The following is a 27,248-nucleotide window of genomic DNA, read 5'->3' on the forward strand; positions in this document are numbered from 1 at the left end:
AGTTTGCCTCATGTTACTGTGTTCTTTTTCCCTCCCCAATTGTGAATGTTAAATATTGCATGTGGGGCACCCCACAGCACGTTAGTGCTAACGTTGGTTGCCCTCTGCATGCAACTAACATTCACAATACAATGCAGCCCAGTGTCTTTGTTATTCTGAGTTTACCATCATGGCACTTGCATAATATTAGACATCAAGTACCTGATTCATGAAATTATTTGCGGGGAAAATCGGGACTTTGTGGGCCACTTTGCGGGCAAAACCCACTTTGTTGATTCATGGAATCAACATTGCAGGACTTTTCCAGGATTTACGTGGACTTTGGCTGGTCCGGCACTTCTCTGCAAGCAGACGAGCACCTTGTGCGAGACTCCACGCAGAGTGTGGGACGGGCCAGAGCAGAGAATTAAATAGGGGGTGGAACATGCATAATACCCATAATCCATGCAGAATGAGGTAGAAAAGGTGTACCATGGGCATCACTGCGAGGTACCAAGCCTATTCATGGATCTGACTCCTCAGAGGAAAGATCCCAAGCACACCGCCACATGAAGGCAGGTGGAAGGCCTCGATCACATAGGAATCACTACGCAAAGGTACTGTCCGATCAGGGATTTAGGGGTGCATACACACAGCTGGAGGTGCGGTTCAGCTTCAGCGGTGCGTATACGCAGAGTAGCAGGGTGCAGCCACGGTTTAAGGGGGTTCGACCAGAGATTTACCAGAGTTATAGAAAATGGTGCACATTTTGTTGGGGTGCTGGTAACAGTTACGGGGGACCACACACAGTGTCACTGGGGTGCTGGCTTGATTGCGGGGGACCCCACACAGTATTTCTGTTACGCTCACCTGGACCCCACAGGGGTGTCGATCGGACCCGGACAGCTGCTGTCTCCTTCAACGTGATGCATAGTGCAGAGATGACTGTCTGGACAGGTCCCCCTAGTCTTTTCTGCTGGACCCGAAGAAGTATTTTCCTGCAAGTGGAGACAGGGATTAACCACCTGTGGGTTTTAGTGATGGCCTCCCAACTGTTCTCGCTCTCTCCCCCACTAATCACCTCCGATATCCCCTTAGTAACCTCACCTTAAGTTCGTAAAAGATGAGCTCTCCATCCTGCGTGTCTTGCAGGGGTGCGTAGATACCAGTTACTTCACTGGTTTGAAGGCGTTGGGAGAGTTCCGGTAAGTATTGACTCTGAAGTCCCTGGCGGGATTGGTAAGTATCAAGTTCAAAGAGTTCAATGTGCCCGATGTTCACTCTTGTCCAGTTCCTTCCTTAAATTGCAACTGAGTTTGTGAGAAGAAGGTCTTGTAGCTGCTGCTGGCGTTCAGGTAAGAGTCTGTGTTACCCAGCGCTGTCCGGTAACTATTGCATGCGTTAACGCGTTGTTTTTCTCCCTCTTTACAGATGCGGCATATGAAAATGTGGAGAGTTATGGAATAATACCGCCGGTGGTAAATCAGGTAAGTCTATGGTGGTAAGAGGTTGTATTTGTTGATTCCCTTGGCTCACCTTGTTTTTTTTGTGTCCCCTAGGTGCCGGATTACGGCGAAGAAATGATGGAGACAGTGCCGAATCGAAATATGCTGTGAGAACTGGTGAGTATGGCGCCGTGCTGGAGCTGGCGAAGCAACGCGTGCAGGACTGATGTACCTTCCAGGTCCGGAGATGAAATAGTTCCGGAATTAGGTGAGGAATTTGAAAATAAGTTTGTTTTCTAACCTTGTCCTTTTCCTCTTCTTTATTCTAGGAGCTCCGGATTCGAGGCGGGCGTGGCAGAAGACTGGATGCTGGCTGCAGGCACGCGGGCGTGGCAGAAGACTGGATGCTGGCTGCAGGCACGGTGAGCGTCACACTGCTGGATGCAGAATAACGCGAAGCATGTGCTGCTGTTCGGGTGTGGTTTAAATAGCCTCCAAAGTAGTTCCAGGTAAGAGGTTCCTTAGAGCCACGCCCAAGTAAAAAATAGTTCCTGTAACAAAATAGTCGCATCCAGGCCTTATGTAGGCTTGGACTCTTTTGCAGCATGGTCTGCATCAGGTAAGTAAAGTCTATGAGCCTGGCGCCTATTGCGCCAGGACTGATTTCTATAATGAGCCTGGCGCCCAAGGCGCCAGGACTGAACCCAGACAGCCCCTAGCCGGGGCTGCTGAGGTTTAAACAAATGTCTGGATGCCTGCTCCCGGAGCAGAGGGCCTTGGTCCTGATGCCCGGGGGTAGGCATCATGACAATTACCAGGCTGCATGAGTTTGCAGCCGGGGAGCTCGCAAAGGTAGGTGTATGTGGCTGGATTTGCTTTGAGTGGTGAAGTGTTGGGGGCGTTCCGGCCACTACCTGTGCATAGGGTTACTTTGCGGGATTCATTCCATGAATACAGAGCGCGCAAAAGTTTTCCTGCACACAGGGATGTGCAAAGCCGTTCTCAGCACTGGAACTTTGCGGGATCCATGGACACGTTTCCATTAATTGGGCCCCAAATGTTTTGATCTCATTTTGAACACCAATGGAAATCTTTTTCGACACTGAAGTACTTTATCACGCCGATATATTGGGCTCTGTTCTCAGGCAATGGTGGCTTGTCTTATCACACTGTAAGGATAACAGGTTTCAGCACTACTTGATTCGTTTGGTCAATCTGGTGGTGCTTATTAGGAGGGACACAGTGCTTCTAGGTGTTGTTTGGTTATTTACCCACCGATTGACTGCTGATGGCCTACTAATCCCTTTGACTATTCACACACATTTCCTGCCTCTCTATGCCCAAAACACACCTTCGTGGGATCTCATTGAGCTAGCTTTATCAAGTCTTAGCCATCAGACTGTGCACTCAAAGCCTACTGGTGATTTTTCAAAGGAGTCCTCTGAGGATGAATAGTTTAATTGAAGCTGACAACACGATACTTTTGTAAGACATGTGCCACACACTGGTATTATAAGCCCAGGTTCTCGCACCATTTTGTAGATTAATGACCAGTTAGTAACATTATATCAGTGTCTAGCAAATGCCTATCCCACGCCAATCCAAAACCCCAAACTGTTGGCATTGCCAATACTTGGTGTTTAGATGTTGTGATGTGTTTGGATCGGTGAGCTGTGTTTTCCAGTGTGACTGGCCATTTCATAAATCAGCTTTATGAAGATTGAAGCCAACGGTACGGGGCTATGACGTGCACGAGTGTTAATGGGAATGTAATAAGAAAGACTGGTGTTCCGACAGGCACTGAAACCATGCTATACTAGGGTGGGAATTCACAAAATACGTTTCACACAGCGCGGTATTGTAACATACTCTAGGATATGCCTGGTGTGAATGTGCACTGCTGACAGCACAAACACACTTTTCCTGGACCATGCAGAGAATGTATGGAAAATTAGGTGGCCATGCTCTGCAAATATAATTCTTCCCAGAGAACAAAAACATGCTGCTGTCATTCACCCAGAAGAATAGTGCTATATAACTGACCTTGTTATGAGTATGCCAATAAAAAAAAAAAATAATAATAATAATAATAATAATGAACTGAATTACTGCCAAACTCCTTTACCGTTACTGTCAGTCACCCCAGTGGATTTACAGAGGAATAAAATAATGGCAAACTTAATCCCCATGTTTGGAGTCTGCAAGACTCCATTTTGATTTTTAAGTAATTACGGCAGAATTCTCCCCGTGGTAATGCCTCCCATTTTTGCTGTAAAGTGGAGGGGATACCTCCTGCAATATACCGGAGGTATGGTATCGCCTCCACTTTTCCTTGAAAGTCATAATACACTGGTGTAGAAAACTGGTGGTAAACTGGCAGTCATGGAATGACTACCGCTTTATTCCCATTGTTACTCGCAACGCCAAATTATTAATATGGTGTTAGCACCCCGTTGCAAGGGCTGGAACAGGGGGGAAGGGCCGGCAGCCCAAGTTATAGGCCTGACTATAAAACTAACGAGGACACTGGGAGGTTACCCCTGTTCCAGCCCCTGGTACGGGCTGCTAGCCCCTTTAGAACCCCGGGTCACCAAAGCCGTAACCCGGGGTGTTAAGAAATAAAAGGATTTTCATTCATTGAACGGGATGTTGCACGCTTCCCGTTCAATGAATGAAAACCCTTTGCTAAAATGGCAGCCTGGAAGAGTGAGAGGCAGTGAAGCGTATGCCGCAGCCACAACACTCAGGGTGGGAGTGGAGGGGGGTTGGGAAATAGTCAAAAAAAGAAAATAAGAAGGGGGGTGGTGCTGCAGGGCAGGTGAGGTAGCATGGAACGCAGGCTGAGACTAGAGGTTTCAGCCCGCGATCCGTGGAACTTGATTGGCTGAAGCCCCGACCGAAAACACCCCGCCCCGCCCCCCCGCCCCGGGTGATAATGAAAGTATCTGTGGGGGAGGCAAATCCTCATTATTATTAAACTCGCAAAGGACATATGCATGCTGTGAATAGCTTCAGACTGACATATAGGGCAATAGGGCAATGCACAGCTCACTAGTGTTGGCCATTTTTTGGGGTGAAAGTGGGGCACTCTTTTGGCCAATGTGGGCCAGTTTGATGAGGTACTTCACTGAGCAGGTAGTAGTTTTGACCAGTGTTACTGAAAACATATTCTTTAAAATGCACAACTCACAGCACATTTTACCCAAAAAACGGCCACTTGGTGCTCCAAAAAACTGCTGATTGAGTTCTACTCAAACAGTCTGTCACAAACAGAAGGAATTGCCACTTGCGACTGTGGGCCACTTTTTCATTGGTGCCGGAGCCAATTGTATGCACCATGCCGACGCCTGCAATGGAGCCATGTCATGTCTCCTGCATTATGGCACAGCTTTGCTGGATACTAACGTGACAGTGCGTATAGCCATTTGCGAACATGTATTGGTGTTATTCAATATATTGTTACTGAAGATAATTGTTTAAATTGTTTGCTCCTACGTACCTGGAGCCCAGTTTAAGAATCTGAATGGACGGCCATCACTCCATTGCCATCCACTGTTGACATCTAAACTATTAAGCCCGATCCACATGGCAGAATCAAAATTTTGAACGAGCCCTGGAAAATAAAAGATAAAGTAATACAGTTGCTGAACAATTATCTTGAAGTACTAAAAGCGGACACGACATATAATATGGAATGGTGGTTTGGGAAGGACCAGAGGCCATGTGTGGAACTCCCAATGATCATGAGGCCTTAGAAAAGAACTGAAAATCAGAGATGCGATGATGTCAGTGCTTTTACCCCTTAAGCGCTAAGCATTTGAATTTCTGCACTGCATTGAATAGAAAATAACAGTAAGCCCCTCCGACTCCCGCACTTGACATGGTGATGCTTATGATGCTTAGCTTACTTGATGCTTAAACTACATGTCCCATAAACCAATGGTCTGTCCTTAAAAACTAGTCAATGTGCTGTCTTCAGCCTACAGCTAAGAACCGGGGGCAACATCCCATATTTATCAATACATGTACATAACAATCGGACTCCATTACCAGAATATGTTTATTAAATATGCAAGCGACTGAAATGACTGATTGATTGATTGATATTTTATTTATAGCGCTCACGTACACAAGTGTTTCAGAGCGCGGCAAGGGAGGGGAACAGGGGAGAACAAAACAGCAATCTTACTAGGCCCAGTGACATTGAGAACGCGCAAGTGCATGGGAGAGGGGGAGGGGAAAAGTGCATGGAAGGAGGGAGAAGTGGAAAGTGCGAAGCAGAGGAGAAACAGATAAATAACAATAATTAAATAATAAAGGCAACAAACAGTGGTAGTGCAGCCAGCAATTTGCAAGTGCTAGGTTTAAGGCAGCAGACAGGGTAAGTCTGATAAGTGCAGGAAGAAAAAGGGGGGGTGCTGTATGGGTACAGATACAGACCCCAGTGCAAGGGGTGGCCCAGAGGCAGTGCGGGAGGGTGGCAGGGTGAGCAGGTAACTGGACCACAAGGGCAGAGGGTGGCCAGGTGCACAGTGCCAAGAGAGAACAGATCAGCAGGGGAGAGGGGGAGCGAAGGCAGAAGAAAAGAGGATGGTCTTGAGGTGCTTCTGGGACTGGCGGTGGTTCTCCTCAAGTTTTAGAGTGGCAGGGAGGCTATTGCAGAGGGAGGCCCCGGCTGAAGACAGAGATCTACCCCCAGCTCGTTTCTTTGAAAAACGACTGACCCTGAGGGAGTTGGAGGTAGAGGAGCAAAGAGCTCGAGAGGGGAGGTATTTGCGAAGGGATAGCTGAAGGTATTTTGGACCCAGGCCCCAGAAAGCCTTGTGGATAATGCAGAGGGTTTTGAATTTAATCCTTGCATCCACTGGGAGCCAGTGGAGAGATTTCAGAGCTGGAGAGATACGATCCCAGGGCTTCAGGCCAAGGACAAGTCTCGCAGTCCTGTTCTGGATTAGTTGCAGAGGATGGAGAGTAGAGGCAGGTAGATTTAGAAAGAGGCTGTTAAAATAGTCCAAGCTAGAGAAAACCAGAGCTTGGGATAGCATGAGCTTCTGGGGGAAGGAGAGGAAAGGCACAGTATCTCTGAGGAGGTGCAGTCGGAAATTTGACTTTTTAGAGACCTCAGAGATGTGGGCGGAGAAGGAAAGGGTGGAGTCAAAGATGACCCCGAGGTTCTTAGCCTTGCAAGTGGGGGTAGGAGGAGGGCCAAGGGAGGCCGGCCAGAGAGTGAGTGGAAAGGATGGTGAAGGTGTGCCAATGAGGAGGATCTCCGTCTTGCTGGCATTCAGACAAAGATCATTGGCGGAACACCAATCTTGAATGGCAGTTAGGCAATCAGAGATGAGAGAGGGAGAGGGGGTGGCAGATGGCAGCCTAAAAATGAGTTGAGTGTCGTCAGCGTAGCACTGGAAATTTGAGCAGAAAGTGGCAATGCAGTGGGCGAGAGTTGCCAGGTATTGGTTGAAAAGCCAGGGCGAGAGGTTAGACCCCTGGTGAACACCACAGATAGAGAGGAAGATAGATGAAAGGAAGGGCCCAAGTTGGACCTGGGATGGTCGATCTGAGAGGAAAGAGGTCAGCCAGGCCAGAGCCTGATCAGTGATACCCAGGTTTTCACAGAGACGGTTGAGCAGGATGGCATGGTTGACCGTGTCGAAGGCAGAAGAGAGATCGAGGAGGATGAGAACAGAGGGAATGTTAGAGTCAAGGTTGGAGAGCAGATCTTCACGGATGTTCAGGAGAGCAGTTTCCATGCTTCTGGCAGCTCTGAAGCCAGACTGGTGGTCATGGAGACAGCCAACAGAATTTGAATGAAGGTTAAGCTGAGAAATGGCCAACTTTTCCAGGAGTTTGCCAAGAAAGGGAGTAATGAAAATTGGGCGATAGTTAGCTGGACAAGAATGATCAGCTGTGGGTTTCTTGAGAAGAGGATGCACAAAGGAGTGCTTCAGAGGGGAGGGGGAGGATCCCGAGGCAAAGGAGTGGTTGCAAAAATCAGCAAGGGCCGGAGCGAGGGTGTCAATGTGGTCCTTGATGGTTTTAGAGGAACAGGGGTGAACCTGTTTTGACGAGGCTTCCATAGATCGGACTTGTCTAGCGACCTCGTCAGGGGTGAAAAGAGGAAAGGACAAGAAGGATGGTGGGAGGGTGGCTAAAGGAGGGTCAGCAAGCACAGATGGAGAAGGGAGAGAAGGGGTTTGGGTGGGGAGGGTGGACAGGATGGTCCCAGATTATGTAGTTTCGGGTGTGCCGATCTTGCAACACATATATAATCCACCAATATACAACACAGGGACATGATTAAAAGGCTGATGATAACCCAAACTAAGCACAAGGACTAACATGTGTAGCAGATTGTAAGTGTTAACAGTTGCTGTGGTTTAGAAAGAAGTTAAAGCATGTGCCTCCTTGCTTGAATTGTACATGGAATGGATGAATGTATAGGCTTTCATGCTGCACAATCCTCGCTTAGAGGCTATGGAGTATGGCCCAATGATAAAAGAAGGGTTGCAACATGTGCTATACAATATATTTTGCTAGAATTGGGGCACGTTACTGCGTTTGCCCTGCTATTAGTTTGGCTAGAATTATTTCAGTAAAGACCAGTAACGTTTTTATTGAAAAAGGTGTACAATGAAGGCAGGGCATGGAGGGAGGGGTGTTGGGGGGTCACGTCTGTAGAGTACACCAAGAGATTTGCCTCCCATGGTAGGAGCTGGGTGTTTGTGATGTCTCTTAAAAATTCCTTAAATATCAAGGTTTGTAGCCCCTTCCTGAACTGAAACGGTGTTAGATGTGTTCTAAGTGAATTCCAATTGGCTGGCACACAGCACGTGAATGATTGTTTTCTTGTTTTCTCTTTCCAGGCTGTCTTGGTGTGAGGTGGTGTGGATCCTAGATTTGCACAAGCAGCCAGAATCGAGACATTCATGGTCAGGTAGGTTGATATTTGTGATGCCTTCTTTCTTAAAGAATGTTGTTGTCCGAATGGGTATCTGTCTTAAAGAATGTTGTTGTCGGAATGGGGAGCCAATGAAGTTATCTAAGGATTGGAGAGATATGGGCGGAGTTCCGGGCAGAGTTCCAGTCTGCTCCATCCCACACCACGAGAGGACGTGCGTGCTGCTTCCTCTGCTTTTTCTGCTTTTGGCTGGGGCTGGGCTTTTGGAGAAAACAAGCCCAACCTCCATAAAAACCCTTCTTCCGCGCAGAGCACGCGCGCAGTTCCGGGCAGAGTTCCAGTCTGCTCCAGTCCGCTCTGGGAGCTGGGGCTGTCGGGCAGACTCACCGATACAAGAGAGCTGCATGAGAACTGCCAGGACACAGAGGTAGGCGTTCAGTAACCTTACCGCCCAGCGGATACTCTCTCTTTGTCCTGCACTGCCACCTATCCCCCTATCGGGGCTCCCTTTTGTTCTGAACCAAATCTGAACTGAACTGAGCTGAGCTCAACAGAAACAGAAAACCGAAACGAGTGTGGGGTTTCAAAGTGAGCTCTGAGCCCCCCTTGGTCTTGCTTAGCCGACCGATCTTTGCTATCTGCTGTCACTGACACCTTATCCTCCTGCTCCCCACCCCATCCCACCCATCCCGCCCCACCCGTTCCTTCCCTTCCCTTTCTTCCCTCCCCGGTCCTGTGCCTGCCCTTCGTCCCTTCCTCCGTTCCTTTTCCCCCTTCTCCTTCCCCCCTTCCCCCTGCCTTCCCCTTCCAGCATCCTTTATCTGAGATGGAGGAAGATCCAGATCAACGCTTATTAAGGAGCCACACGAAAAGGACCCCACTTACCTCGAGTCAGCCTCCAGCTTTCAACCACGAGGCCTCCTCAGTCTTAACTTATGGTCTTCTCCAAGACCAACGACAAGGCCCGTTAGCACCAACCGATGATGGCCGCCCCCCCACCGCTTCGGCGAGCGACCCAGGCTGTGCGGGAGCCGGAGGGCCCCTGCCAGGGGGTCTGAGGGTGGCCACATCGCTGACGGCTGCCGCGTACGACGTCCACTGCTCGACATCTTCGGTTATCACCCTAAAGCCAGCGGCCACCTTTGAAGCGCCCAGCACCCGTGATGATACGGGCAGACGGGCACCAGCCCCGCTCGCTGCAGAAGCTGCGAACTTTACACTGCGGATCATCAATTCTCCTGATTTGGAGAATCCCTGCAACCGGCGGAAGAGCCCGTTCCTTCGGACCACTACGGCCCAGATTCACCTGGCTCAGGAAGCCCAACCGGGCACACCTGGCACGGGTGACGCTACTCACTCACGGAACCTAACCACACCAAAGCACGCCGAAGAGACTACCTTACACCTGTCACCCAGTATGTCTACGCCGCCTCTGATGCCAGTGACCACATCTCCCCCTTTAGACCCAACCGGATCTCCGGAAAACAGGGCCTATGATGCCACGCACTCTCACACCCATATTGACCCTTTACCTGCGATTGCCCTCCACGAGGAGAGTCCGGATTCAGATTCCGACATCTCCCCTGACACACTGGATAACTCCAGCTCCAAACTCTCCACCAATCATCCTGCAAAAAGACCAACACATAGGAATAAAAGCAAATTGACACTTAAGCCCACGGCGGTTGCAGCCCCAAACTCCAAAACTCTTTCGACAAAGAAACAGCAAAATCCAGCGCCCGGCTCTTATAAAGCTAGCAACCAGAATAAAAAGGTTGTTTCACAGCAACCACAAAGGAAAAAGGGCTACGCAAAACTTGTCCTCTCCACCCCGCGTTTGTCCAACGCTCTGATGAATTTTTTCAAGACACAAAGCAAAAGAAAATTATCCAATGAGTCTGAACTATCAGATGCGGAAATCCTGGAAGTTTTTGACGAGATCCCTCCAGTGCCCAAATCCAGGAAAATTACAGCTTCAACCGAGCCTCATCTATCCTCAGCCGGGCAAATTCCGCCTCTGAGCACTCACCTCCTTGGATCCTCACTGGACGCACCAATTGATTCCCATCCGGGCTCTGACTGCCCGTCTGTTGACATTTCGGTCACACCTTCAGACCTGCTGGCGAGGTCCCAACCACCACCCACCCCGGGGAGGGTGGCATCCGCAAACGCAGATCCAATAAACACCACTAGATTGCCACCTCAGGGCCTTACGGACATTCTAGACCTACTACAACCAATAGCAGGGCCACACAGAGAAACGCCCCCCCACCTGCAGGTAAAGCCCGTCTTAACCCCTGCCTCGCCCAAGTCCAGTCACCCAGTCCCCGCATCCCAGTTCTCCTGTCGGGACGACCCCAACTTCGAAACGAGACCAGCAGCTTCAAGAGCATCGTCTACGCGGGATTTTGGATCCACCAATCCCACTCGTAGACACTCTTTGGCGAACCCCGCCTCCTTAGGAACTAGAGACACGCCACTGAGGACGGGAAGAAGATGGGACCTTCCTTCATCGCCCCACAAAGAGTCCCCTAACAACAGAAAGGATCTGACCACAATCATGTCAGCCATAACCATTGCCATGGCCCCATTCTACAAGCTGTATGAAACGTTAAGCGACGTCTCAAAGGACAACACGGCCATTTTGGCGAACATACAGTCAAAGCTTACCTTCTTAGAAGGATATATAACAGCCATCGACCTGAAGTATGACCTAACGCATACAACAAGTCAGGAGGCAGGCCCTGTGTCGCCCATGGCCGCAGCTCCCTCCTGTTTGAAAAAAGGTTCTGCACCAGACATACCACTGCACAAATCAACTCAGACCTCCCACCCTAAAAACCTTAACGAATCTGCCACAATATTCGCGAATAAGCTACAACCATCGTCAAGCACAAACACGGCCACAGCCAAGAAAGTTCTAAAATTAGCTATGACCGATCAATCACCTGTCCCAGCCCACCAACGGACCCAACGAAAGGATGAGTTTGGAGTGTTGACGCTCAACCATCACACCGATGCGAGACCCTCCGCTCGTGGTCCCATTCGAGCGAGCTGCGTAACGGACCCACCCAAGGCCTCGGTCTTAACAGAAGACTCCCTAAACTCAAGTCTCATACTGATGGAATCATCTGACGACGCTCAAGCAGTGCCTGAGGTAGGTCCCTCCAAAGGCATTTTCTCACAATCATCGCCGTCTACCTCCATCCTCAAGCATTCAGAGGTCCCCCAACTCCAATCATTGACGATTCAGAGTACCCACAAGTCCACTCAGGGTGTTGGCAATACAGACCCTCCAAGACATGCGACGGCCACACAAAGAAGACCAAGACCAAGAACCAGATCAACGAGGTCGCCTATGTCAGGCGCCTGCCCTTCCCGACAGCAAGCACTACAACATGCTGACAATATGAGGGCCAACCCCACCCGCCTCTTCAAGCTAGAACAAATTTCTAGCAAAGACAAATATATCATCTTGAACAGAAGTACTGTCTTAAGGATAACATCGTCTCTACCTTCCCTAAAGAACCTAAACTCGGCTGACTTTAAGTGGATTGAGCCTTATCACAGAGACAATAAGGCTAAAGCCTACCTCCACATCTACTCCTCCGCAATACAAGACATCTGCCGCCAAGCCGGTGAAGACTTAAAAGCCCAAGGCTTGTGGCTTTCGGAATTACCAACTCTGGATCCCAAGATCCCCATCAGAGAAACACACCATAATAAAGGAAGGTCAAGCGCCCACACTCCATCTAATCGACACGATAACCGTAGAATTGAACTGAAATCTCACTTCATACTCTCACCCGGGACTCCGAAAACGCGCCTAGACTCCCTGCCCGCTCGACACGCCCAGTCTGTGAACATTCCGAGCTAAATCGGTCACCACAGAAAAGCCACTATATTAGAAAACAAGATCCTGCTAAGACTCGCCCGCCCCATTCTCAAGCCCATAGACCACGTCGGGAGAACAGAAAGCTCAGCTGGAGAGACCAGTCCCCGCGAAGAGTCCGGCTTAATTACAGCCCCCAGGCGCTACGTAAACCATCTTCGCCGACGGCCAGCATAAACTCGACAATTCCATCTGGCCCATGGGAATGGATAAAGGATGCTCTATCTTTAAAGCGCACTAGATAGCAATTATCAAAAGAAGCCGATACCCAATTTTATCAAAAGGCCCTATCGTTGGCCTCTTGGAACACCAGAGGACACTGCCACCTAACTGATCACAATACCGTAGACCTGGGTCAATTTGACATATTTTGTCTCCAGGAAACATGGCTCCAGGAAAAACCATCTATGGACGGTTATGACATCGTGATCTCGCCAGCTGTTAAAGGCCGACTAGGCCGCCCCTCAGCAGGCCTTCTGATTGGGATTCGGTCAGATCAAAACCTAAAACTTATCAAAACAACGGCAAGATCCTACGAGGTGCTGGCGGTCTTAATTGAATGGAACCCGGCACACGAATTCCCGACACCACACGCAAAGCAGTCCTCAGCCCTACCGCTCGCTCTGCTCACTACTTACTGGAATCCACAAAGGTCTTCGACACCACTCTTCTGTCAAACTATTGCTGAGGCAATCGACGAGATTCTTAATGAATGGAACACCCCTTATCTACTTATCTGCGGGGACCTCAATGCGAAATGCATTCAACCACAAAACATTCCCCGAAACTCGACCATCACCACAGCAGCGGAGCTCAGGGGCCAAGCTTGGATGACCCTGATGACATCAAGGAACCTGCATAACGCTGCCTGGATCTTAGAAGGCCAGCCACATCTACCGACTTGGGAGAGAGACCGGTCTTCAGCCACTCCAGATTACATCTTCGCCTCCCCAGCACTGTGTGCAATTATTCAAGATTTTCGCGTAGTCAAAACTCTACCAAGCGACCATAATATGCTAACAGTATCCTGGCCTTCTACCGGCCGCACTGCACCGTGCTACCTGACATCGGTCGAAACGAATCCCCAACTAACGCGTCTCTGCTTGACATCGCCCAACATCAGAATGATCACTCAACAGTACGTCTCAGACATTAAGTCAGAAACGGTTCTCGTTCCATCACCAAGGCCGAACTACCTACCTATGCTTCTCAAGCATATGCATCATGTGAAACAGGGGCTGGCGACCCCAAAAGCCCATATTCATCAGTACGATAAACAAATAGCATTGAGAAAAAAAGCACTGAGACTACTCAGAAGACGCGCCAAGGCTGATAACACCATTGTTGCATGGGACCGATGGAAAGACGAAAATAAAATCTATAAATCATGGATCAGAGCACGCCGAGCCGCACTTTACCAGCACGACGCTGAATTAATGACGAGAGTCTTAATGACAAAGAAAACCACGTACTTCTGGTCCCTGGTAAACGCCTCCCATGGTATCACAACCTCAACTATGATCAACGCAGTCCCGGAACAAGTCTGGGTCACATTTTTCACCAACCTTTTCGCCAGTCCGTCCTCTGCCACTAACACGTCTTTTGATACTACGGCCGCCCCCTGGATCGACCTGTCAGCTCCAGCAGACATAAGTGCAGCTATTCTAAAACTAAAATCTTCACGAGCTCCGGGCCCAGACTGCCTGATGAACATAGACCTAAAGAAACACCACATGGAATGGTCCAGCTTCATCAGTATTCTGTTTGACCACTGTCGATCCACCAGAAAGATTCCAGCATCATGGTCCAAAGCAATCATCATCCCAATCTTCAAGCAAGGAAGCAGGGAAGCGCCTGAAAACTATCGCCCAATCGCCCTATTGGACATAATGGGCAAACTTTTTGCGTCCCTCCTCCTGAACCATTTCAACCGATGGGCGTAATTGGCCCCCTGCAGTGACCCATTCCAACTAGGCTTCAAGAAAAACAGCGGTACCGCATTAAACATCCTCATACCATTCTGAAAGCCAAAATAAAACAAGGGTCCCCCACAGTCTACGTGGCGTTCATCGACCTCTCTCAGGCATTCGACAAAGTTGAGAGATGTAAACTGTGGAGAAAGCTGGAAAACTGGAACTGCCCGAAAGACGTGCTACTACCAATAATAGCCCTCCATACCAACAATGCACTCAGTGTCCGGTTGAACAGACAGGGAGCACTGTCTAAAGAAATCCCCGCTCACAGAGGAGTTAAACAAGGCTGCCCTCTAGCCCCTGCTCTGTTCGTGGCTTTCCTGGGGGACTACAAAGACTCGGAAGCCCAGGTCCGAAGCTTCCCGCCGAAGTTTGGCAACAGTTCCCTTTCACGCCTTCTCTACGCGGATGACCTGATTCTGTTTGACCAAACCCCGATCGGCCTCCAGCTGCAGCTGGACAATCTGGAAGCCTACATGACCATCAACAATCTTCAGATCAATCAGACGAAAACGAAAATCATGATCCTCTCCAGATCGGGCCGCTCCAAGAAAAAAACTCGACCCTGGTCAGTGTGTAAAACCAACATTGAAGTGGTCTCGCACTTCAAATATCTAGGAATGATTTTCGATGGCTCCTCGCAGGAACTCACAATGCAACAACGTCTATGGTCTAAAACTAAACAACTTACATCTCAACTAAGAGCGATCGACAGAAAGTATGGCAAATTCTCGCTAGTGCCGGCCATTAATTTCTACAAAGGTAAAATGGTACCGACCCTGACCTATGGCATGGACGCCATGTTCACTGTTCCGTCCACACTGTGGCGGTCTCTGGAAGCCTACATTTGGAAATCGCTCCTAGGCCTACCCACCGCCATTCCAATCGAAGCCATCAGACGAGACCTGGGCCTCTTATCACTAAGTGCCTCCGTCAGTGGGTCCTCATTGGCCCTCTTCAGGAAGATTCTTATTAAGGACGGCCTGCCAATTTCCAACATCATCGACCAAGAACTCGAGTCATCGAACTGTAAGGCTGTCCAAAATTGGACTCACCTTCAAAAAACCAAACTGGAAGACTTGCACTGTACATTAAACGACCTGATCTCAAACCCGCAAAGAGTCAGTGAAAATCTGAAACTACAAGACTGGATTAATACTTCTGACAAAGCGGCGGCAACCAAGTTCCTTAATCATCTTCCACCGACTTACAATAAATTGAAACTTCCCATGGCGTACTGTCTGAGATTCCCGGACAAAAAGCTTCGCTCTATATTTCTAAGAGCGCGCTTAAATCTGCTCCATACGCGGGAAATCTTAGCGATGAGAAGATTGGCGACCGACACCACATGCAGACTGTGCAAACTTCCGGACTCTACTGAGACCGTTCGCCACCTTCTCCTAAACTGCCCCGCTTTAACTGAAGTTCGTACAGCCTTTCTATCTCCCCTATGGCTCGACTCGGTACTGATCGATGAGCAAACATGGTGGTACCGTTTGATATCTGGTGAAAAATCCCGCTGGGCTTCTGCGACGGCCAAAATAATGGAAGCTGCCTTCAACAAAATCAACGCTGCAACCTAGGCGCTCCCTTGACCATTCACTTCCAGTGGCAAGGCTCCCAGCATCTGATGTCCGTGTCACAGAAAACCTTTGAGACCACTACTGCACTCGACACGCTGAGATTTTGACCCCAAATCTCAAGATGCTCCCCTTATTCTTAGGTCGCATCCTTGTAAAAATCTTTCTCTTTGATTATATACAAGTAATAAAAAAAAAAAAAAGATATGGTCCAATTCTTTGGTTGACTTTGTTAAGCATACGTCTGTCTTTAAGGGGGCCAAGGTTTGAGGTATTGCTGCCATCCCACAGAGGATGAACTGTAGTCCGGAACTCAGATTGAGGGAGCAAAGGTATGATCTTCCGGAGGAGGACTTCTTGGTGCCCCGTGTTGTTGGATTTGACCAGAGTATGTTGTGAAGATTGCTGTCAAACATCAAACCGCACAATTTTGCTAAGGTGCCAGTTGATGTGAAAACCCCTTTAATTGCATATCATTTATCAAACCTTGGATGGCCTTACTTTTCAAGGGATTGCTTAGAAAGACAAACTCTGTTTTCATCCGGTTGAGTTTCTGGTCTGCGCTCGTAGTCCAGGTTTCGATTGTTGCAAGACAACCTCTTAGTTGTGTGATGGCTCACACACAATTAATTTAAGATGAAGCTGTTCGTTATCTGCGTACTGCTGCACTGGTATATCTGGGTTGGTGAGAAGTGATCCCAGCAGCTTTTTATATAGATGGAAGTTTAGTGGGGAGAGGATGGAGCCCTCAGGGGCTTCACGTGAGAACAGAGGGTGGTCTGATTCGAAATACTACATTTGCACTGATTGGTGCATATTAGCTAACTAGGAGCAAACCAGCAAAGGACTGAGACAGTGAATCTCATTCCAACCAATAGTTTTTGAGTGAAAAGGGTTTAATTTACTGTGTGAAATGCAGTGGTGAGATCTAGTAGGAACAGAGAATGGCAATCTCCTTTGCTCATAATCTTTATGGCACCCCAATAACCTGTATTGTTGATGTTTCTATGCTCCAATTGGGTCACAAACCAGATAGGTAGCCATGGAGTAGCCATTGTTGTGCAATCCTGCTAAGAGGTGGGTTACCTACTGACTTCTCAATGATTTTACATATGAAAGGGGGTCTGATGATTAATTGGTAAGTTGAGAGATCATCTGGGTCCAGTGTGGAATGTTTTTTGGAATGATGCACTGTTGGGGGAAGGCATTCATGATGTGGATGTTGGTGTACAATATATTAGGATGTGCGTGGGTTGGATGTCACCATTGTTGGAAATATGCCTTAATGATATGACACTTTTGGTAATGTCATCATGAGGTACCTGAAGGCTGGGCAAAGTAGTTTTCTTTTTCTGGAGATATCCAGAGTGGTGTGGCTCGAGTATTTTCAGCATTGATATTTTTCTTGAGGTTCAAGATATTATAAATAGCATTACATGTTTCTACTGATTTGAGGATTTTTAGCTCGTGAAGTACAGGGCTTTGCTGTGGTGAGCTGCTACTGCTATCACGGCTGAGTAGTGACTAGCTTTTGCCTCTTTGATAAGAGCCCGGCGAGCACTATAGCAATGTTCTAATGAGACAAGATCATCCTGACAGTGACATTTATGCCAGTGTTTTTCTTGCCTATGCTTGCTGTCTATCAGACCCTGTTTATACAAGGGAGATAACTGGGGATGTGACTCATATATTTCTGGCCCTTTTGAGACTCTTGACTGAAGTCATCAGTCTTCTGCCAAGGTGGCTCTTAGACTCCGTGGGCCAAGAACCAGACACTGACAGTTGTACTGGTTTTGGGCGGGGCCATTCTACTTTAGTATAGTGGTTGCACACGTTTGATACATTTTGGCTTACAGGGAGCCTTTTTCTTCCTGAAGGATCAGCAAGTGGAGTAGCTAGTTCTATAAAATCAAGGAGCCAGGCAACGATAATTTATTGCCATTGTGTTCTTTTGTGGAGTGTATAAATGACAATCTAAGATCATTCACAGTTTGCCTCTCTTTTTTTGTTTACTTTTGAAGTACTTCAGATTACTTGATATCATTACAAAACACAACAGATAATATGGATAGTTTTGCAATGTTTGTGATTAGTTTCGATTGCTTCAGAGTATGCCAGGTTATATCACGTTACTTAAAAAAAAGAAATATTAGGTTTTTTCCCATAATGCTTTGTATTACATTAAAATATGTTTAGATTTCTTCAGATTACTGTACGAGTACTTTAAATTACTTTACCATTATAACACATGACTTCTTGTTACTTTTTTTTAAATTTCAGATTACTTCAAAATTGCTTTCAGATTTTTTCATATAACTCAAATTATATCAGAAATACTCAGATTACTTTTGAATGACTTCAAATTACTTTTAGAGTACTTACAATTACATCTGAATTACTACAGATTACTTTGATTTTTTAGATAGTTTAAGATCACTTTAGATTACTTTTGGATTCCTCCAAATTATTTTCTGGATACTTGTGATTATTTTCAGATAGATTTAGATTGGTTCCCATTATTACATATTCCTTTCAGATTCCATTTTTAGTACTTCAAATTATCTTCAGATTAATAGAGATTACTTTACATTACTTGAGGTTATTTTGAGATTTTTTCAGGTTAATTTAATTACTTAAATATATTTTCCAATTACTTGAGATTACATTGATTCGGAAAGCTTCACATCATTTTACTTTCCATCAGATTACTCACTTTATTTCTACAGATTACTACAGAACATTTTCAGAAAAGTTCAGATTTATATTATATTGCTTCAGATTACTTTGGATTGTTTCACACTACTTTGGACATATTTGGATTTCTTTTATAGTACATCAGGGAAATTTACAAGCACTACTTCAGATTATTTAAGAGTATTTCTGACTCTTTCCATCAGATTAATTTCTGATGACTTCAGATTTCTTCTAATTACTTCCATCTGATTTTGTACTATGTCTGACTACATTCTTATTTCTTGGTATTATTTCAGATTACACTCTGCTACATGAAATGAGGCCAATTTATTTTGTCAGTACCTCTGACTACTTTCAGATTGCTTCCAGACATTTCAAAATCCATTTAGATTACTTCCAGAGTACTTAAATGTACTTTCAGATCACCTCTATTTACTACTACTATTCCAAATTACTTGCTTCAGATTTGTTTCAGAATGCTTCAGATGATTTCAATTACCCGTGGATTTGTTTACTTTCAGATTATTTCTTTTCAGTTTACTTTACATCAGTTTGCAAGGGATTAATTTTAAATGAATACAGAATTCTTTGGGATTCATTCATATTATTTTAGAAAACTTCAGAGATCTTCACATATTTCAAATTACCTCTGATTACCTCGGGTTAGTTTTGGATTGCTTTATTTTTTCAATGATTGCATATTATATAAAACAAATGTGGATTCCTTTATATTACTTTTAGATTATTTCAGATTATTTAGGATTATTTATTTGCAGGGCCTTTGTTAACAGCGAAGCCCAAGCACTGTTTAACATCTGGGACCTATTCTGTCAGACCTCGGCTCTGTAGGTCTGCCGGGCAGTGGCGGAGGCAGCCTCAAACATTTTGGGGGGCTGGATGATAGTTTTGATAGCAGATAGTGAGTGAGGCCAATGTGGGGACAATATACCCATTGCACTGTTGGTCACCCCACCCAGGGAGGGCATCTGGACCTTACAGCTTTTACAGTAGAAATTGGCGCCCACGCATCTGCCCCCATGTTGGCAGTTTTATGACACAGACACATACTGATAATCTGCAACTTTTAACTACCTAGCTGAATTCTTTTCACTTAATTATTGATTTAAGCCTTGCACAGGTACCTGTCCTATTTTTCGGAACTGTAAGGCAAGGGGTGTTCCCAAACATTAAAAAGCAATGGGCCCAAACCAGCCCTGACATATCTTTAGCCAGCCCTGGTCCCAATTCCCTCCCAAATACCTGAGCCCAGCTAGGAAGCTGAATTGCTATTTCAGCTTTTTCACCCTCCCTTTGGCCACTAGTCATACCTTTCCCCCCAATTCAGAGGCTGTTTACTTTCATAATACTATACTAATCACTGGAGACACGGCCCATGTAAAAGTTGTGTCCTGAAGATTAGACAAAGTAAGTCTGTTGATATCACCTGGACAGAATTTTAGCCACTGCATGATTGATGTTGCTGCCGCTCATTACCGAGTGCTTAAACATAAGCAAATACAACACTCTTTCGAAGGCTCTCCATTTTGCTATCGGAGATACAGGCTGGTGACACAACGAAAAATGCCTTATGCCTCAAAGTTAGAGGGCTTCAGCCCTCTCTAGCCAGGGGCTGGCACCGCCCATGCAGTCAGGTTGAGTCAAAAATGTCCAATATTTCGGGAGAGGAGAGGAGCCCAATCTGCTCAATGGTGTTGTACCACTACATGGCATTCTTTTTTGTTTTGGTAATTAGGTGGTACTTTTTTTGCCACCAACAAGCCAAAACTATTGCTTTAGAGAACAGACAGTGGTGGAAATTGAAATTTTTTACTGGGGCATCCCACCTAGCACAGGGAAATGGACCAGGTCCAGCGAGGGAAGGGTTGGGAGGGTGTAGGGCAGGTATTTTAGTCAACCCATTAACATTTGCCTCTTCCCCTCAGAGAATGCATCAAATCAGCAAGTACAAAATCTGCATCTCTTTTGAACCTAAAAAATGCACATAAATATTTCCAGTACAGTGCAACATAGACATGAGATTGCACAGGACTCCTGCTCAGACCCTCAAGTGGTCTTGTGAGGAAGTGGCTCACTTCAGAACCTAGCAGCCACAGTTCAAATCCCTGCCTGAGATAGTTCCAAACGCGAACGCACCACAACATTCTAAAATAAATGTATGGTGCACATAGATTTCCCAGAATTATGGAGCTGCATCTGAGGTGCGGGAAGATATCTTTTGCTGAATCCTGAATCTGGGAAGATTCGTCCTAATAACAGCGCTGAGTCCAGATAGGAAGAAATGGCATATTAGGATGAACACAAAGTTTGTAGGTGTTGTTTAGTAATTTGCCCACCCATTTACTTCCCAGGGCCAAGCTAATCCTTATGGCAATTCCCACCCAGTTCCTGGCTGCCCCAACTCAAAACACCTCCTCGTTTTAACTCTTTGAGCTAGCTTTAACAAGTGTTACTATCAAACTTTGCCCTTAAAGTTTGTTTGAGTGTTTTCTCAAATTAGTCTTCGGAGAGTTAATGACTTAATTGGAGTTGTAAACAAGCAACTGGTGTAATAAAACATTTCGTGACCAGGTCTGCCTTCAGCTTCTTGATTTAAAAGCATCAACTGTCTTTCACTGAAGTCCTGTTAAAAACAAGCATTGGCATGGTCAACAGTTTGGGCTTGTGCATAAGTATTAGGCATTTGCCAGGCACTGCTAATACACAAACCATTTTTCACCTGCTACCATCAACGGCCAGTTAAAACGAATACAACAGTGCCTTTCCCATGCCTTCACGAAAGCACAAACTGTTAGCATTACCAATGCTTGTTTTGCTTTATCCTTGATGCACAGAACCATGCATCAAGGGTAGAACAAACATACGACTTGGCTAAACTGAACCATATTGGATATAGGCCAGTCTAGTCAGTAATAGCACTTGCACGGCAGGATTGTCTCAAGGCCTATATAACCACTTATTTGTTCTTTGCAGTTGTTTTCCCCCTGCTCTATCCTGCCTTGTGGGACCTGGAAACATCTGTATATAGGCACCCTACAAATGTCCAATAAAATAAAATAAATAAAAATAACATTTGTGGTGCACGGTAAGCCTGGACATACTGTCTGTGGAATGGCATTTTTACTGGCTGGGAGTCTTTATATGGTAACACTTGGCATATATTGGTGCAGCTTGCATGGAGATAGGTGGGAACAACCTGCATGAATATATTTTTATATTAGCATATTTTGTGGCCAAAGGTGGCATGAAATGTATTGGTTGGTGACTTGCAAATATTGCGGTTTTCCATGTGCTTCCATACAAAATAAATTGCATACTGTATGGATTTGTACCCAATTTCGCAAAGAAATTGCTGTAAAAGGCATACTTTTAACTCAATGTTTCAAAAATGTTCTTGGAAGTGAGAAGCCCCCTCAACCACCTCTTGCTTGGTTTGGGCTCCCTCACTGTGCTGGTCGATCCCACAAAATTGGCACATGCATTTAGTTCAGAAATTCACCAGCCTTCACTTTACATCATCTATCTATCCATCTATCGGTCTTTTCACTATAAACCATCTGTCACTGTTTATGATGTGTGTTTTAATGCTCCCACAGGTGCAAGGTGCTCCTTAATGCTGGCGACACGCACCACATGCCGCCATGCCATCCAATATATATGTATGCATAAACCTTTCTTCAGTAGAGAAATCTAACTTTGCTGTAGTTGATTTGCAGTTACAATAATAAACCATATTTGGGTTCCCCCACACAAACTTATCTACTGTTTGCGGCGGTGCCGCCGCTGGCCCAGTACAAAATATCGTAAGGGGGCCTCACCCAATTTTTTGCCCCGGGCCTCACCACATCTTTACTGATGATGCCCAACAAGGCTGAAACACGTGTATGGAGTTGCTGTTAGTACTCTTGTTCAGAGGAGAATTGCCTAGCATTGCGGTGCTGGACTGCCACTGGGCAGGACAAAGACTGATATGCGGGGATATTTCTTCTCTGTGAAAGGAACAGTGAGCTAAAGACTTGGTAGAGTCTCTCCCAGGGGTTATTCACCTAAGAACAGGACATTGGGCTATGTTTCTGCTGGTAGAGAGATTCCCAGACCCCCCTTTGTTTTGTATAAATTAACTTAGGGTCTCACTCTAAGTTACCAGGGCGATCCAGACGTGGACCCCTTGCTCACTGTTCTTAGAGAGGCACAGCTTCACTTCACTGATGATGCCCAACAAGGCTGAAACACGTGTATGGAGTTGCTGTTGGTACTCTTGTTCAGAGGAGAATTGCCTAGCATTTCGGTGCTGGACTGCCCCTGGGCAGGACAAAGACTGATATGCGGGGATATTTCTTCTCTGTGAAAGGGACAGTGAGCTAAAGACTTGGTAGAGTTTCTCCCAGGGGTTATTCACCCAAGGACAGGTCATTGGGCTGTGTTTGTACTGGTAGAGAGATTCCTAGACCCCACTTTGTTTTACACCTTGTGACAGCCCTGGTTTTCTTCAAGTGGTCCTTCAGATATATGAATCACCTTGCAGACTCCATAGGTTCTTTCCAAGCTTGGTCAACAAGGATATTGGTTTAAAGCATCTCTTCCTTCTCTGCATTTTTGGCAGAGCACTTTTTGCTCTTGAAAAATTGATGTCAGACTTTAACTTCTCTTGCACAAACAAGGATACAAAGTATGTTTTGTACATTTCACAATGGTAGGCCACCTTTAGGGTCTGTCACTGTAAAAAGGTGGCTTGAACTACTGCTGTCATACTTATATTACTGGTCTCAAACAGGGCCATATTGAATTTTTCTGTTTACACATTTTGACACTATTGCATGCAAGCACTTGAACTACTACTGTCATACTTACATTATCATCCTCAAATAGGGGCACATTTATTTTTTCTTTTTACAAATGTTGACACTACTGTATGCAAGGGGCTGGCCAGCACATCATGTGTGCTGCAGCACAGATCTCTCGAACTGTGCAGGCCACCTTTGTGAATAAGGTGACCTGCGCATTTCTCAAAGTCATGCAAATGAAAAAGTGCATCCTCTGAGCATTTTTTTTTATTTGCTTTACTTTTTGAGAATATGCAACAGTTTTTTTTATTAATACAATTTGTCATCTGTAAATAATTAAATTTTGGTTTTTATGTTAATGAAACTGCCATATGCACGCCATACGTCATTTAGACACTTTGCCTTCTTTGAGCCTCACTGCCTGGAAAGGATCTGAACTTCTGACCTCTTCCATTAACTTTATACTTTGTTTGCTTTGCACATGTACTACCAGTAATAGGTCTGATCTAGTTAACTCAATGTTTACAGAAGCATTTCATGAGCATATATTGTCAGGAGCTCAACGTGAATTGAACACCCGAATCTCTCGAATGTTCTGCAGAATCTGGATCATCCAAAAATGTGGGTAATTTGGGATTCAAGTGAATTTTTTCCGCCAGGTTAACAAACTACACCCCATCTGTAAAACAATAAAAATGGCATGAAGAGGACTGCTTACATGTATGTTTAAGGGTAAACAGTCCATTCTGTGCAGTTAACATATTGCTTTAAATGAGCTGTTACCAGCACATCAACTTTCCGGCCACCCTTGCTCAAGTAGATACTTCCTCATAGTTGTATGTACAGCAATCATATTGCATTGCAGAGAGAGTCTCCTCTATTTGGAGCTTCCCAATGTCTGCTAAATATAAGTCCAACTATTTAAACCAATGTGCAAAATAATGAAAGCGATTTACGATGCCTTTAGGAATATTGTAATGCTTTACCTGCAATGTAGGCTTGCTCATGTAACTCTGTGATACTTAGCAGATCTGCATTTTGCTGCTGACAGCTTATCCTAGCTTGGTGCCAGGCAATTGCTGATTGGGGATATATTTGATAGTAGACGTCGGTCAAGGGATCCCTGCTCCACGAGTTGTCAGTATTATCTACAATAGCAAGATAAAAATGTTCATTGTGGAGCAGTGTGAACGAATAATCAACGCCGATTGCAGTAAGCAAACACTGAAAATCAAAGGCAACCCATGCTGACATCGTAACCAGTACATTAGGTAAAAACAGTTCTTCCATATCTGATTGCCCACACAACTTCAATTTACTCAATCATGCTTCCTATTTCTACTGGTGATCAGCACTTATTACAGGATAGGATGTGTTTCAGAATTTGCTGTGCAACATATTACTTGGATTGAGCGAACAATAACAGTTATTTATTTATTTTTGAAGTTGTTGAGCGCACTAGCAGCCCAAAGGCATGGAGGCGCTGGTCCAGATAAATAATAGTTACAGGGTCTGGCTACTGGTTACAAGAGGGCGTAGCATTGAATACATAAGGAACAGTGTTAACAAAAGAGTAACAGCGTTCAGTAACGCTGGTCCAGGAGAGTTACAAGGTGCAGCTACTGGTTACATGAGAGCGTAGCTTAAGGAGAATGCAACAAAGAAAATGGAAATGCTGTGTGGCATCAGTGCTCACAACCTTTTTAATCAACCGAGATACTGTATCACACCATTTCAAGTAAAGTATAGGGACGGCAAAGAGGATCTAAAAATAGCGAGAAAGGGAGGGGGTGAGGTAAACGAGGGGTGGTGATGGGAGGAGGAGAAGCGAGGAGCGAGGGAGAAAGTAGTGAAATAAGTAGTGAAATAAGAGGGGAGAGCAGCGAGGGGAAAAGTGGAACTTTGACTTTGTCGTCTGGAGGTGTGCTGAGAGAGATAAGACGAATGGTGACGAGCAAAGGAAGGGACAACATCATAACTGATGAAATCGGTGGTGCAGCACAACCACTGTCTACAGGCCGCTCTGTTCTCTGCAGAACATATGGAGGAGGTGCAAACATGTGATGCATGTGACGTGGATCAGAGGATCTGAGTAACCACCGTTTTACGGTTGTGGTTTCCTTCAAATCCAATAAAAAGAACTAGTAGCTGCATTGTGAGAAGCTGTAAGTGCAAACATGTATCTGTTAACAAAATGTTTTTTCTGAGCACCGTGTGCTCCAGGGAAAATACAAAAATGTGTGCCATATTCAACTTTGTCACAGCAGTGAGACATGGGGTTGACACAGTACATGAGGCATCTAAAGCAGTGCATAGAAAGAAGAACAGACACAAAGGGATTAACCAGTTCAATATGTCAAAGGAGCACACTCTTCCAGAGTATAGGCTTAAAGGAGAGAGCATAAAGTATGTGTAGCACCTCCTCAGTGAGAACTGAAACCCTGCAGCACTAGTGATGCAGCCTTCCCTCCACTTGGGAAAGTGACGTCCGATTTGCACCTTTATGACACTTGCTCCTTTCCGAGCACAGTGGCATTGAGCTCTGTTGTGTTCCAGTTAGCCTTCTCAAACTGTTTCCATGCCACATTAACTGCTTTTCTGAAGCACATGACAAAACACATCTATTTTCACTGGGCTTGGGTGGATGTGGCACAGATGAGTCTGGTTTTTGCCACATGACTTGTTTACCTAATTTTGCGGGTGGGAGGGGGGGGTTTGACTGAACACACATCCACCTCATTCCCTGCATGCCATGGAGAAATTTACAGGAACGCCAATGTATTACTCCGTGAATGGACATGTGCCAGGTACTGCAGACCTAGATACAACCACCAGGGGGGTTAAGGGTGGCATGACCACCTCAAAGTATTCAGGAAGTCCTTTGGTACCCCCACAGCATTCCACCCCACCATTTTGTCTCTCCAGGGTTGTAGAGATAAATCCATTCACAAGTTGTTAACACACTTCTGCATTCCAAGCATCAAAACAAAAGTAAATGCTGTCCAAATGAGCGTATATCTCTCGCTGTTTGTAGACATTTTACTTTTCGGGTGAGTGTTGTGAAAGATAGATGAAAGGATCACCAAACCCAGTGTGCATTATGTTTTCACTTAAATCAATATCACAGACCTATTTGTCTATTACAATGTCACTTGTGAACCTTACTGTACTGCCCTCAAATGTCTGTTGACCAGCCATCTAGAGTGGTGACTCCTTACGGTGGTAAAGACATACCTTTATACATCATGAAAAGTGCCAGTGTAGTCCATGGCATCCCCCAGTTTGTATTTGAATGAGCCTCCGCCAATACAAGATCCCCTAAGGGTCACTCAGACGGTTGAGGTGGCCATAGTATGATCGTGTTTTCAGATTCCAAGGAGAAAGCATCAATCCTAAAAAGTCTGCCCTGCAAACTCCAAAAAATGACTCAAATGAAAGGTCCAACAGCTTCTGTATGGAAGTTTTGGGAATTATGAAGATCCATGTATCTTTAACAGGGGCTACATTTTATCTAATATGAGTCCTCTTCCACCCCTCAGCCTGATTCAATCGTCTGACATTGTACAGATAGAACCTTTTACATCGAGACTAGACCTGGTGAATGTCCACATTGACTCCCCTCGGATCCTTGCCACACTAACCAAGAAAATCGATGCCTTTCTGGCTAGATGCTATGACTTTTATATGCGTATATCTACATCCGTTGTGGGAAAAGTGGATGTCAACGCAAATGTTTGGCCTTTGGACAAACCAAAATTAATAGCCAACTGTCAAAATAGGCCAGATGGCCAATATTTAGTATCCTTTCCAAAGCCTATATGTGATGGGAAATATATGAAGTAAAATTGGTCCTGGCAGCCGTCAACTCTCTTCGAGGCATCCGGAGGGACTCAGCGCTCCCAACCGTCTTAACAAAAACTCACCACATTGTTATCCTGTAACTGCAGGGTGTATAAATACAACAAAGTGGGACACGCTGACT

At 45.8% G+C, this 27,248-nt stretch overlaps 1 protein-coding gene across 1 annotated transcript in view; it reads right to left on the reverse strand.

The window, feature by feature from the left end:
- The window catches only part of LOC138569907 (macrophage mannose receptor 1-like), a 1,155,048-nt gene that overhangs the window by 1,033,214 nt on the left and 94,586 nt on the right, over positions 1-27,248 (reverse strand). Inside the window, exons 4-5 of the mRNA XM_069648336.1 lie at positions 24,253-24,414; positions 4,924-5,037 (exon numbers count right to left, since the gene is read on the reverse strand). Of these exons, the coding sequence (XP_069504437.1) occupies positions 4,924-5,037; positions 24,253-24,414 (276 nt within the window). The remainder of the gene's footprint in view (positions 1-4,923; positions 5,038-24,252; positions 24,415-27,248) is intronic.

Source organism: Ambystoma mexicanum, chromosome 2q (genome assembly GCF_040938575.1).
Source record: "Ambystoma mexicanum isolate Mex_15411 chromosome 2q, UKY_AmexF1_1, whole genome shotgun sequence".
Taxonomy (NCBI): Eukaryota; Metazoa; Chordata; class Amphibia; order Caudata; family Ambystomatidae; genus Ambystoma; species Ambystoma mexicanum.